We start from the raw sequence: 13405 nt of genomic DNA, 5'->3' as shown, positions 1-13405 counted from the left end.
TAATCTGTACAAACTGTATGTGCTGTTGCCCTACACCAACCCTACACCTAACCCTACCCCTTACAGGAAACTTTCTGCATTTTTAGATTAAAAAAAAAAACAAACACCATTTAGTATGTTTTTTAAGCCTTTTGAATTACGGGGACACAGACAGTGTCCTCATAAACCACCTTCAAATTGTAATACCTCTGTCATACCCATGTCATTATAAACATTTTGTCCCCGTAAACCACAAAACCAGTACACACACACACACACACACACACTTTTTCATCTGACTATATATACACACACATGTATATATATATATATATATATATATACATACAGGTGCATCTCAAAAAATTGGAATATCGTGAATATATATTAGTGCTGGGCAACAATCAATCACGATTAATCGCATCCAAAATAAACATTTTTTTTTGTTTAATATGTGTGTGTGTACTGTGTAGGCTATATTTATTATGTGCATATAAAGACACACACATACAGCATATATTTAGAAAATATTTATAATATTTTGCATATATTTATATTCATATGATTTATATTATATATAAATATATTTAATATATAAAAATAACATATTTTTCTTAAATATACATGTGCATGTGTGTATATTTATATATACATGATAAATACACACAGTACACACATATATTATGTAAACAAAATCTTTTATTTTGGATACAAATTAATTGTGATTAATCATTGCCCAGCACTAGTATATATATATATATATATATATATATATGGATATCGTTGTGTCTCTATCCTGAGTAAATGTCACTCCATTATACCTATCCATTATGATGAGAACATTTTAATGACAGTTGCACAGAATTTTAACGTGAAACTGAAAGTTCATTTATGAAGGCTGTTGTCTGAGTTCAGGAACAGCCAGAGAATCTTTTAAACTCGTTCTTGTGGCGTCTCTAGAATCGAAATGTCTTTTGTGCGTGCTCATATTTAGCCGGAGGTCCTGGCGCTCTGACCCTTGACCTCTGTGGCCCGAGCCTGAAATGGAATGGAAAAGCTAAGCAGTGTTTGGCTTGAGAACCTTCTCACATCTCATACACACTTTCGTAAAGGTTTCCGGAGACTGCGTCTTTGGGCTATAAAGTGACATTAATGAATTAGCCATACATGCAAATCTAATTATAATAAATAATGTATTAAAAATAAATCTTTCTAATGTTTAGACTAGTTGTTGCAAGGTTTACCACTTCTGTCCTTCTTTTCTTTTTTTCTTTTCTTTTTTATGGTTTAGAAAAATGAAGCTTATAGAGATGTGTAGCACTGTAGAGATTAACATCAAGCGTTACAGTACAAAATGAAAATGGTTCAAATTGTCAAAAAACGTAAACAAACAAACAAGATTTTATTTATGTCTGTCCGGTCTCTCAGTCAGGTAGAGATATAATGTTATGAATAATATGATCATAGTACAAACATATCAAGGTCACAAAACACCCCAAAATGTATGAGAGAGAGAGAGAAAAAAAAAAGGAAATTATATTTTGCCTAAATACAAAGCCTGTTTAAAATCTGTTACCAACGGTTACAATGTAACATTATTTCAATGACAAATTTTTGCCATTTTAGTTTTTTAATAGAAATAATTTTAGTTACTGTACTGTATTTTAAATCTTGAATCTGCAATTGACTCTTCTCAATATTGTTAATCAAAAATTACATTTGTTCATTAAATCTTTTTAAAAAAACCTCTTCCATCTTTATTCGAGCCTCTAACTCTAGCACTCTCTATTATAATTCTATTTTATCTATTTGTGTTTTTTTTTTTTTTATTGAAAAACACACTTGCACTCTCTTTTCGTTTCCTAACTGCTTGATTTCTTCATAAAAAAGGCCCCTATACACATTATTTTTCTATTCTATCTACTTGTTTTCTTTGTTTGTTTGTGTGTGTGTGTGTGTGTATGTATGTGTGTGTGTGTGTGTGTGTGTGTGTGTGTGTGTGTGTGTGTGTGTGTGTGTGTGTGTGTGTGTGTGTGTGTGTGTGTGTGTGTGTGTGTGTGTGTATACCCTGCAGCACAAAGCAGTCATAAGCAGCACAGGTATATTCATAGCAATAGCCAACAATACATTGTATGGGTCAAAATGATTGATTTTTCTTTTATCCCAAAAATCATTAGGATATTAAATAAAGATCATGTCCCATGAAAATATTTTGTAAATTTCCTACTGTAAATATATCAAAACTTCATTTTTGATTAGTAATATGCATTTCTAAGAACTTCATTTGGACAACTTTAAAGTCGATTTTCTCAATATTTAGATTTTTTTGCACCCTCAGATTCCAGATTTTCAAATATTGCCAGATCCTAACAAACCATACATCAATGGAAAGCATATTTATTCAGAGAAAAAATGGACCCTTATGACTGGTTTTGTGGTCCTGGGTCACATATATAAGAAAATAAATAAATAAATAACCTTGCTATGTGTAACCTACTGCGCTAACCGAGACGTGCATAAAGAATCTGCTAAATGACTGAATGTAAATAAATAAATAGCCTACATGTACATTCAGTATAAATTATTTTTATTTTTATTAATTAATTAATTTCTTTTTGTGGATCGGCCCAAAAGGCTACCAAATGATTTATGCTGCTTCATGCGTAAATCTCTCTTTGACTTGGGGTGCACTGCAAACACTATGCTACATTTCTTTAAATAGACTGCTGACCATGGAGACGCGTTTGCGATCTGGCCCTGGGGTCACCGGGCCGAGGGGCGCAGGAGCAGTGAAAGTGTGTCAGTGGGTTATACTGACACTAATGCAGCTGGAGGCGGAGCCGCGGGTCACATGATCCATGACCACGCCCACTCTCTGCGTTAAACCTGCTTTTATTCACATCTCTTCTCCTCTCGGAGTCTTTCATAGACGCGGAACCCTTCTGATTTAGGCTCTTTAGCCGGTGCGTTTTTATTATAGAGTTTGGACGAGTCTAATTATTTCAACTAACACCGACGTATGCATTTATTACTATTTTAATAAGGCACCTGAGGTTTTTTTTTGTTTTTTTCAAGCAACACGGCGCTAATTGGTTGAATTTATCTGGTAGGTTTAGTTAGAAATGTTCCTCAGGTAGTGTTTAAACTCGGTTCGCAGGAGCACACAGCGACTAGATAGTTGCTGTAAACTGAGTAAAAACGGCACAAACACACAGGTGACTGCGGCTCTGAGCTGTCGGAGGACATGGATTTCGCAAAGGCTGGTAAGATCAGTCAGGTTTACATTTATCTTTGAATATGACTGTATACACGGTGATATCTTAGGTATACTCTTATTTTAATAAATGACATAAATGTAGTTGCACGTGATGCTGTGAATGTTTACTGCGCGTCAAGGTGTGTTTTGGGCTTTTCTTACTTTATTTGCAACATGAAAAGTCTAAGTAGGTTAATAGCGCCAGGCTTGTGTTGTTATGCCATAGATTGTGGGTTACTATTGGGCTGCGGTCTCTCGACTCACATGGACTGCTCTGCCTAGCCATGTGCATCTGTGTTTACGCGTCCTGTGCGTCTGCTCTGATTGGTCGAGAGAAGTCAGTGACGTGCGTGTTGCATAATTTGCATGGCAGTATGGATGCGTCTGCAGCTGCTGATACACGTGAGGCGGCCAAGTCTGACCCACTTTTGGCTTTTACGCTCCCAACAAGACATGCCTGGTACACGTGGGGGCGGGGCTAAGGACACGTCAATCAGAAGCTCAGCGTCACGACTTTCTTCATTCATTTTATTTCTTTGCAAAGAATAATGTCATTTAAAAATCAAATATTTGGACTGAATTGAAAAAAATAATTTTTTACTTTCACTTGGATTTTTTATTTTTATTTATTATTATTTTTACATTTTCTTTAAGAGGTTCAGACATTCAAAAATACTTTTGGCATGATTATTGTTTAATTTTATATATATATATATATATATATATTAGTCTTTATAATTATTAACATATAATGGCATATTAATGTTTGAGAAAAAAAAAGAAGCTGTTTGTTAGTTTTCGGTATTGTATTTGAGTCGTATTGTCTGTCGGTAAGACCTACACCCTGAAAAAGATATTATGTAACGTTAATGGTGTTACCTAACCATTGAGAGTAGGGCGGCAGAAATCAGGTCAACTCGTACAGACAGAGCACATACAGCCTGGTCCACTTTCTGACAACTTATTGTCTTAATCAGCTGCTTTTTAAAATAAGACACAAGGGCAAATAAAACGTTTGCAATTTCATCAGTGAATATCCACCTATATGGACTGCATTTACTGCTTGTATATTTGTTTTCTATTATTAATGACAAAGACAATTATCAGCAGATGCATGAAAAAGCTGTAGTCAAGCTCTAAGCCATGTCTCATTCTCATATGCTTTAGAATTTATATCTGCATATTAGGATCCATGTGATTTTGGAAAAGGAGGTTTGGAAAATAATTTGTTGCTCTTCTGTCATCCACCAGGTGGAGTTATTGCTTACATTAGCTCCGCGAGCTCGGCCTCCAGTCCAGAGTCGTGCCACAGCGACTCCTCCAACAGCAGCTATCAGTCTTGCTCTCCACCCCACGCGGGGCAGGGCCAACAGGGCGAGGCTCATCCTGTGGCCCCTCAGTCCCGCCCACCACGGCACAGCGGGGGAAAGGCACGCTCACCCTCCACAGCCAAAAGTGGCATTACAAGTGAGAGACTGATCGGAGTCAAAATAAAGAAATCTGTGGAGTGTTTTCATACTGCGACTAATCATCTACAAATATAACATTTTATGGAACTATATTAGTATATATATATTACTCTTTTTCACATTTATGTTGTCATAATGTAAATTAGTATATGATTAGTATGTCGTATAATTAGTAGTAGTATATACACTAAAAATCTCACTGTTAAAAACTTCTGATTGGTAAAGTTTTTTTTTTTTTTAAGAATTCTCTTCTGCTCACCAAGCTTGCATTTATTTGATCCAAAATACAGCAAAAGCAGTAATATTGTGAAATATTTTACTATTTAAAATAACTGCTTTCTATTTGAATATATTTTATAATGTAATTTATTGCTGTGACAAAAGCTGAATTTTCAGCATCATTACTTCAGTCTTTAGTGTCACATGATCCTTCAGAAATCATTGTAATATGCTGGTTTGCTGTTTAAGAAACATTTATTGTTGTTATTATTATTATTATTATTAGCAATATTCAAAACAGTTGAGTACATTTGATGAGTAGAAAGATCCAAAGATCAGCATTTATCTGAAATAAAAAGCTTCTGTAACATTACACGCACTATACCATTCAAAAGCTTGGAGTCAGTAAAAAAAAAAATAATAATAATAAATACATTTTTATATATATAATAATAAAAGAAACCTGAAAAAAATTATACTAAAATATTTTTTTTGAGCTGCAAATCAGCATATTAGAATGATTTCTGAAGGAGCCCGTGTCTATAGTAATGATGCCAAAAAAAATTCAGCTATGAAATAACAGGAATAAATTACATATTAAAATATTCAAATAGAAAACAGTTATTTTAAATAGTAAAAATATTTCAAAATTGTACTGCTTTTGCTGTACTTTGGATCAAATAAATTATTTAAAAAACTTAAAAAATAAAAAATAAAAAATAAAATTCTCATGTTTACTCTAATCAGTGTTTCCCATACATTGATTTATTAATTTTATAGATTTTTTTTATAATTGTATTATTTACAAAACTGACCGCCACAAATAGATTTTTTCAAAAAGCTTTGACTTCGTTGAATAAACATGAGCACTGCACGTTTCAAAATCAAAACCCGGTGCGGGTGTTTTTATATCACTGTATTTCTGAAGGAAACCGACTGTCTTCAGAAATTTTTGTGTTCATTTTCAGTTCATCTTGCATGTAATGTCTGATAAAGCAGCGTTTGTGAGCGGAGCGCTGCTTTGTGTACAGCGTTACTGGGGGAATCCTCAATCTCTACTGCAACAGCGCCTCCCGCTGGCAGAGAATGAATTTGCATATATGCCGCCACAAATAGAGTCCAAGTCTGTGGGAAACACTGCTAATGTACATGTATTCACATTCCCTATTGTTTTTTAAATAGAAATAATTGAGTTTGATATGTCAGGGAGTTATGGAACAGATTGTAGATTGGTCAGAATAATAAAAATAATGTGATGATGTTGATAGTAATGAGCCGAAATTTTTAACACTGCCAGATATTTGTCCTTGTGTGCTTGATCATTTATAATGGTCTTCTAGCTGTTTGAGGAAACAGAAGGCAGCTGAGGAGAAAGCCAAACTGAGCGCAGAGCATTCCTTGTTCATCTGACCTTCTGTATTTCTGCTTCTGCAGAGATTAACGGGCTGGTGCTGCTATGTAAAGTGTGTGGAGATGTGGCATCAGGATTTCACTACGGCGTTCATGCCTGTGAGGGATGCAAGGTGAGAAAATGTGAAGTGCTAATGGGAGCCTTCAGCCACATTTCAGTATTTAATGATAAGAATTAGAGGTTTCATTTTGTTATTTCTGAGGTACAGAGAAGTCAAAAGCACAGAAAGTGGGCTAAAATTTTTATTTTTCACTCATGTATGTTCGGGTTTATTTACTTAGTATTAGTAGGTAGTATTGCACTTTTATAGTGTCTGTTTCTGTGTTAAACTGTCACTGGTGTCAGTTCGGCAGGGCCAATGTGACATGGCTGTCATGCCATATCTGGGTCACATCTACCTGTACATTGTCCTGAAGGGACATGTCACTTTGCTTTATTTATAACTAAAAATCCTCCTAGCCAGCAGCCTGTTTAACCATCAGAGCAAAGCTCCATGACAGAAGGGTGTCTTGAGTCCTGAGAGGGACACCTGCTCTCCATACCGACCCCGAGGCTCAACACCTGTTACTCTCTGTGTGGGCTCTCTGACCCTGACACCGCTCTCTGTCTCTTTCACTTTTCCACCTGCAGGGTTTCTTCAGGAGGAGCATTCAGCAGAACATTCAGTATAAGAAGTGCCTTAAGAATGAAAGCTGTCCCATCATGCGCATCAACAGGAACCGATGCCAGCAGTGCCGTTTTAAGAAGTGTCTGCTCGTGGGCATGTCCAGAGACGGTGAGCTCCAGCTGGCATTGTGTCCTAGATCCAAAAAATAATAAATAAAGCCTGTTACCTTGCATGAACATTTGAGCCAGATACATGTATAATATGATAGATAGACAGACAGATCTCAGCAAAAGTGTCAGTCTGTTGGAGTCTGTGAGCTGACGGTGTCTGTGCTCCTCAGCTGTGCGTTTCGGCCGGATTCCCAAACGAGAGAAACAGCGCATGCTGCTCGAGATGCAGAACGCCATGAACAACATGATGACCAACAGCCACGGCAACCAGCCATCAGCCAGCGACGCAGCTTCAGAGGACAGCGGCTCCGGCCCTTCCTCCCGCTCCCCCTCCACCTCCCCCCAGAGCCACCGGTCCAAACCCAACCCTGACCCCGAGCCACTGGACGTCATGGACACCAGCACCAGCTCAGACTCCTCCAGTGCCACTGACAGCGGGGAGGAGGAGGTCATCGGCACAGTGACTAGAGCGCACCAGGAGACCTTCATGTACAATCAGGAGCAGGCCAGTGTGCCTTCAGAGGCCCCCAACAACTACTCAGAGAAGCCTCAGGAGGTCTGGAACCAGCAGAGCAATGCATCCTCAGAGAGCGAACAAAAGCCCCCATCAGGCTGTGCTCCGCAGGGGCCTGAAGACTCGGGCTGTCCTGTCAGACTGCCCAGCAGCAGCTCCGCTGGACCGTCTCTGCAGAACCTCTCTCCGAGAGCTTATAATGACAATGAAACACGTTTCGGTGGCAGCTGTAGTGTCCCAACATTTGCAAGGGTTAACAGGATGCACCTGGTGAGTTACATAGAGAACCCATACCAAAATTTGAGTGGTAGTCTATACAAGTACTCATGATTCTCGTTCACAGGTTTGCCCCATGAACACATCTCCCTATGTGGATCCTCAGAAGTCGGGTCACAGTATTTGGGAGGAGTTCTCCATGAGCTTCACCCCAGCTGTCAGAGAGGTGGTGGAATTTGCAAAGCGCATCCCAGGATTCAAAGAGCTGTCCCAGCACGACCAGGTCAGCCTGCTGAAGGCCGGTACCTTTGAGGTATAAACAAAATACAACACAGTCTCTACACCAGGGTCGGAAATTAACAAGGGCTTGTGGCAAAAATGCCCCATAAATTCAAGACGAAAGGGCAAAAAATGCCCCTCCATTATTAAACAATGTATTAAGGCTGTTGCAATTAAAATGAAATGTGAAAATGAATAAAAAGTGTAAATTCGAGGAATTATATTTAGATCCACTGCATCAAATTGCTTTTACATGCTGTTTTGTGCAGCGTTGAGCCTTATAACCAATCACACGCGTTTCGCGAATTCCCTCATCATAAACAACACAGTAAATATCCAAAGATTAATTTAGTAGATTCAGTGATTATAATGGGAGTTTTTGCATAACTTATGCTAGACTAGACTAATGTCATGGGCCGACACGTTTGTCTGTGAAGCCAGAATGTGGTGTGCCCAAAACACAGATACGAAACAAAAACGTTTTTATGTTGTTTTCTATATCGATATTAATAATCATTATTACAATATTAAGAGCAAAAATCTACAATAGTGATTTTTTTGTCATATTGCAGCCCTATGAGCTCCTGTTTTTTACATGTATAATTTAGATTTTTTTTAAATTGTATCCTATCTAAATCAATATTTTTAAACTCTTGTCAATAACAATAAAGTAATTTGGTAAATTTAAGTATTTGGTATTATAGACAACATAGTACAGTGATTATAATAATAATAATAGGGTGATTTTAAAAATTCCCCTCATGAATGTAAAAAAAAACAACAAAAAAAAGCCCCTTAAAATCAATTCCAGCAGGCAAATATTGCCCCTTAATGGAAAAGTTCATTTCTGGCATACACTGAATGAAACTGACTAAAATCATTCAGAGTCCTGTGAATTGACCGAATAGAATTCAGTTGGATTGGTTTCCTGTTTGGCCTGTAGGTGCTGGTGGTGCGCTTTACATCCCTGTTTGATGTGAAGGAGCGCACGGTCACATTTCTGAGCGGCAGGAAGTACAGCGTGGACGCGCTGCGCTCGATGGGTGCTGGAGATCTCCTCAACTCAATGTTTGACTTCACCGAGAAGCTGCAAGCGCTGAACCTCAGTGAGGAGGAGATGAGCCTGTTCACGGCCGTAGTGCTGGTGTCTGCAGGTATTAACTGCCATACCATCATGAGACACTAGTTTTGTATCTGAGATATATAGGCTGAGCCATTTTTCCGCACGGTCACATTAAATTTTATCGATCAATTTGAATTGAATGTTTTGCCACGATTTGAATTTTGAATAGAAATTTTACCAAACGTTAGAATTAGACACTTGACATGGCATGAGTGCAACAGTCAAACACTTCCATGTTTACATAGAAAAAACAATGGAAAAGCAGCGCAATCGAATAAAAAACCTGTAACTACTACTGTTTGTCTGATATTTCATGTTCGCATCACGGTGACAGACTGAAAGCTGCTGTTGTTTTTACAGAACTACTTTTCTACTGGTGTTATACCTTCAGACATTTTGAATTACCTTGAATTTTGAGAATTTTTAAAGCATTTTCCTCGTATTATTTCTGAACATGTATGTAGAAGACAAGATGTAGTTGTAGTTCATGTTTTCTGCAAAGATATTTAACAAGTGATTTGTTTAACATTTACTTGTTGACAACTTCATGTGTGGTGCACTTGGAATATAACTTTTTTTTAACTAGAGGGTTAATCAAGAAAAAGTTACTTGAATCACGTTGTACTTACATTTTCAATTTGACTAGTTAAAAATCGTAAAAAAAATCGAGAATCGATCAAATGTTCTGAAAAAATCGAGATTTTAATTTAATCTGAGATGATGCCTTGATTTACTGTGTTTAAGTGCCCCTATTATGGGTAATGAAAGGTTAATATTTTGGTTTTGGGAGTCCATAACAACAGGTTGACATGCATGCAAGGTCAAAAAACACATTCATTGTCTTATAATATGCATTTACTTGCTCAACGACTCCCAAACGATTCGCTCAATGATTCATTTTTCCAAACCCCTCCTTTGCGTGATGCTAATCTGCAGTGATTGGTCGATTAGTAGGGGTGTTAATCAGATGGTTCGTCACAATACGATATCGATTCTCATTTTCATTTCATCTCGCCTGTAATGCCCGATAAAGCAGTGTTTGTGAGCACAGTGCTGCTTTGTGATTTCGATATTTTGCCACCTAGTGGCAAAGAATGAATTTGCATTTTCATTCAGACCGTGAAAAGGGCAATATGCTAATGTTTCATGTTGACGTCAACATGAAACGGCTTTGGATTCGTTTTAAAAATGACTCGTTTCAATGATTCGGAGTCAACTGTTTCTTTTGAGAGACAATGACTTTATACACGGTGCACTTTCAGATTTAAAACTTTGCAGGATGTTTCCATTCACTTAGAGTTGCGTTACACACTGCATGAAATGCATAATAGGGGCACTTTAACAAGTGATTTGTTTAACATTTACATTATGTTGACAACTTCATGTGTGGTGCACTTGGAATAGAATGTTCTTTAACTAGAGACTTAATAAAGAAAAAGTTACTTGAATCATGTTGTACTTACATTTTCAAGTTGACTATTTCAAAATCGTAAAAAATCGAGAATCGGTCAAAAGTTCTGAAAAAAAAATCAAGTTTAAATTTTTTTGCCATATCGCCCAGCCCTAATCTGAGAGGATGCCTTGACTTACTGTGTTAAATGAACTGTGTTTCCTATAGATCGCTCTGGACTTGAGAACGTCAACTCGGTGGAGGCGCTTCAGGAAACTCTGATTCGAGCTCTGCGCAGCTTGATCACCAAGAACCACCCCAACGAGATCGCCATCTTCACTAAACTGCTCCTCAAACTGCCGGACCTGCGCTCGCTCAACAACATGCACTCTGAGCAGCTCTTGGCCTTCAAGGTCCACCCCTGACCACCCACCAACCCCCATAACTGTGGACCACACCCCCATCCATCTCCAGAGCCTCCTTCCTGCGGCCCGTTTAGCCAATGGGGAACTGTTGTAACTCGGTGCCCCTTTTCTGACACTTCTCCCCATGACTTTCAAAGCACTGCTGGTAAAATATGGAGGTGGGGGGGGGCAGATACTTAAGAAATCATTGTACTGTAAAACGCCTCTGCTCGTGCTAATGCACACGACTCGCTGACACAAACTGGAGGGGTTTCGTTGTAGATGCTTACAAGAGTTTGTACGATTACGTGGTTTGTGTGTACGCAGAGGCACCTTGAATTAGTTTTTAGATTTACAAATCTGCCTGTGCAATAAGTGACGCGTTCACTGGTTTTGTGATTGTTCCTTGTTGGTCTTTTAATACTTTCAGAAAAGAAGTAAGGTATCTTGTGGCCCATATTAATTCTTTGTGTTGCTAAGGGGAGATTATGAATGGGGAGGTATTCCCACAAACAAACGAGAAAATAAGTACGCAGAGCACAGTTTGGCATCCTTTCTAATTCGAAAAATGCAAAAAGCACCAAGAAATGGAAGAATGTGGAACAAGCTGCTAATCTGAGCTTTTTTGGCAGAAAGACACAGGAATGTTTAATGGATAGATCTATTTTTGTAGTTTGTTTTCTGTCTTAAAATCTGTAGTTAAATGCAGAGGAAGCCACTCTTAGGCCCGAGACATTATGTAAGTATGTGAACGCAAATCCTTCTTGATCCAGTGGATGGCTGCGTTCCAAAATGCGTTAAACCGCACATTCTAATGCAGCGCGTGGCACGCGGATGCTGTATGCAGTGGACATTGACAAACTGTCTTTTTACAGTCAGTTTTCTCTTCCAGGTCAGCTACTGCAATGATGGAGCAACAGTTTGAAGAGAATCTTGCTGAGCAATTTGAAGTTAGTTCAGCTGTTGACACATTTATAGCTAGCTACCTGACTAGTGATGCATTTGGTTTATTAAGCACAGACATTTGAAGTCGACTGTTGCTCGCTTGAGTGTTTGTTACTGCCAAGATTCGATCAGACCGCAGGCTTGGCCGAGCATTTGCATTCTTGCATTAGATTACGTTTCTGATTTTAGATCTGCGTAGTGATGCATCTGTGTATATGTCCTGATTCGTAGGGCTTTTAGTAGTGACACAGTGTTTGATGATGATAAATGACAAAAGAGGAGTAGAACATATGTGTTTTATCACTATAAGATTTGTGCATGCTTCTCCCCGATACTGATGGGACTTAAAGCCATCCACAGTGATGCCATAATGTCTGCATATATAGCTGAGGCCACACCCTAACTGACGCCTGCCCATTTCATGCATTTGTATGGGTGATCATTTCAGGCTGAATATTTATGGTGTTCACTTCTCTTTTCTGAATGCTCTTTTTTTTTTTTTTTGCTTTTTATTGCTTTTGGGTTAGTCTGTTCGGTGAAAGTTCTTGTAGAATTAATGTGTCTGTGTGATCAGCTGCAGTAAGCAAATAGTGTGCATACTCAAGCACCACTGGACCAGACAGGAAGAGGAAACAGGAAATGGCCCAAAAACTCCACCAAGTAACCCGGCAATGCCTCTCATCACCCTGCCAGCTCTGGGCGCCTGAACTCTTCTCGGGTCGGTTTTGATATCAAAGCTGCTGTAGATGAATAGTCAAGAAAAGAAGTATCTTTGTTTGGTGTTGGTGTTCCTCTCTCAATGTTCAGCCTGTGGCTCACTCAGTGTCATTGTTGTGTTGCCATAATCCTGTCTGTCAGTTTTCTTCTGTGAAAGCATTGTAAGATAGCTAGATTTCTATATATCTATATATAAATCTATAATATAATTAAATGCATATAAAATAAGAAAATAAACAGATAAAAGCTGATCTCATTGTTTCCATGCGTTTAGTCATTTTTTCACCCGTTCAAATGCACAGACAAAACCATTGAAGTCAAAAGGACAGACATGCTATCATTTTAAAGTTTGGAAACTTTTAAGATGTTTAATGTTTTTGATGAAGTCTCTGTTCTGAGATCTATTCATATCAATCAAGTTTCAGTAAGTTCGGATGTTACTTTTTGCATTACGGCTGTTATATGTCAAGTGGTAAAAAATGAACAACACCAGAGTGTTTAATTTGCTAGCCAATTATCCAATTCTTTTGATAGCTTTTTGCCGGTACTGTCTATGTACAAAACTTGAAGATTGGCCCAACGGCCTGGGACAGAGGTTTCCAATCCCGCTCTTGGAAAACCACTTTTCTGCAGAGTTTAGCTCCAACACGCATGCCTGGAAGTTTCCAGTGATTCTGAAGACCTTGATTGGCTGGTTCAGGTGTGT

The 13405-nt window shown here is 38.2% G+C and overlaps 1 protein-coding gene across 1 annotated transcript; it reads left to right on the top strand.

Moving 5' to 3' along the window:
- Positions 1 to 2867: 2867 nt before the first annotated feature.
- On the top strand, positions 2868 to 12950 carry nr1d2b (nuclear receptor subfamily 1, group D, member 2b). The gene is made up of 8 exons (XM_058754306.1): positions 2868 to 3242; positions 4487 to 4702; positions 6358 to 6446; positions 6965 to 7109; positions 7282 to 7895; positions 7969 to 8154; positions 9064 to 9274; positions 10862 to 12950. The coding sequence occupies exons 1-8, from the start codon at positions 3224 to 3226 to the stop codon at positions 11056 to 11058; spliced, it is 1677 nt and encodes a 558-aa protein (XP_058610289.1). The 5' UTR covers positions 2868 to 3223; the 3' UTR covers positions 11059 to 12950.
- The last annotated feature ends 455 nt before the right edge of the window (positions 12951 to 13405 follow it).

This window comes from Onychostoma macrolepis, chromosome 19 (assembly GCF_012432095.1).
Source record: "Onychostoma macrolepis isolate SWU-2019 chromosome 19, ASM1243209v1, whole genome shotgun sequence".
Lineage (NCBI taxonomy): Eukaryota > Metazoa > Chordata > Actinopteri > Cypriniformes > Cyprinidae > Onychostoma > Onychostoma macrolepis.
The sequence above is the reverse complement of the archived record's forward strand: the minus strand, read 5'-3'. Positions and strand labels throughout refer to the sequence as shown.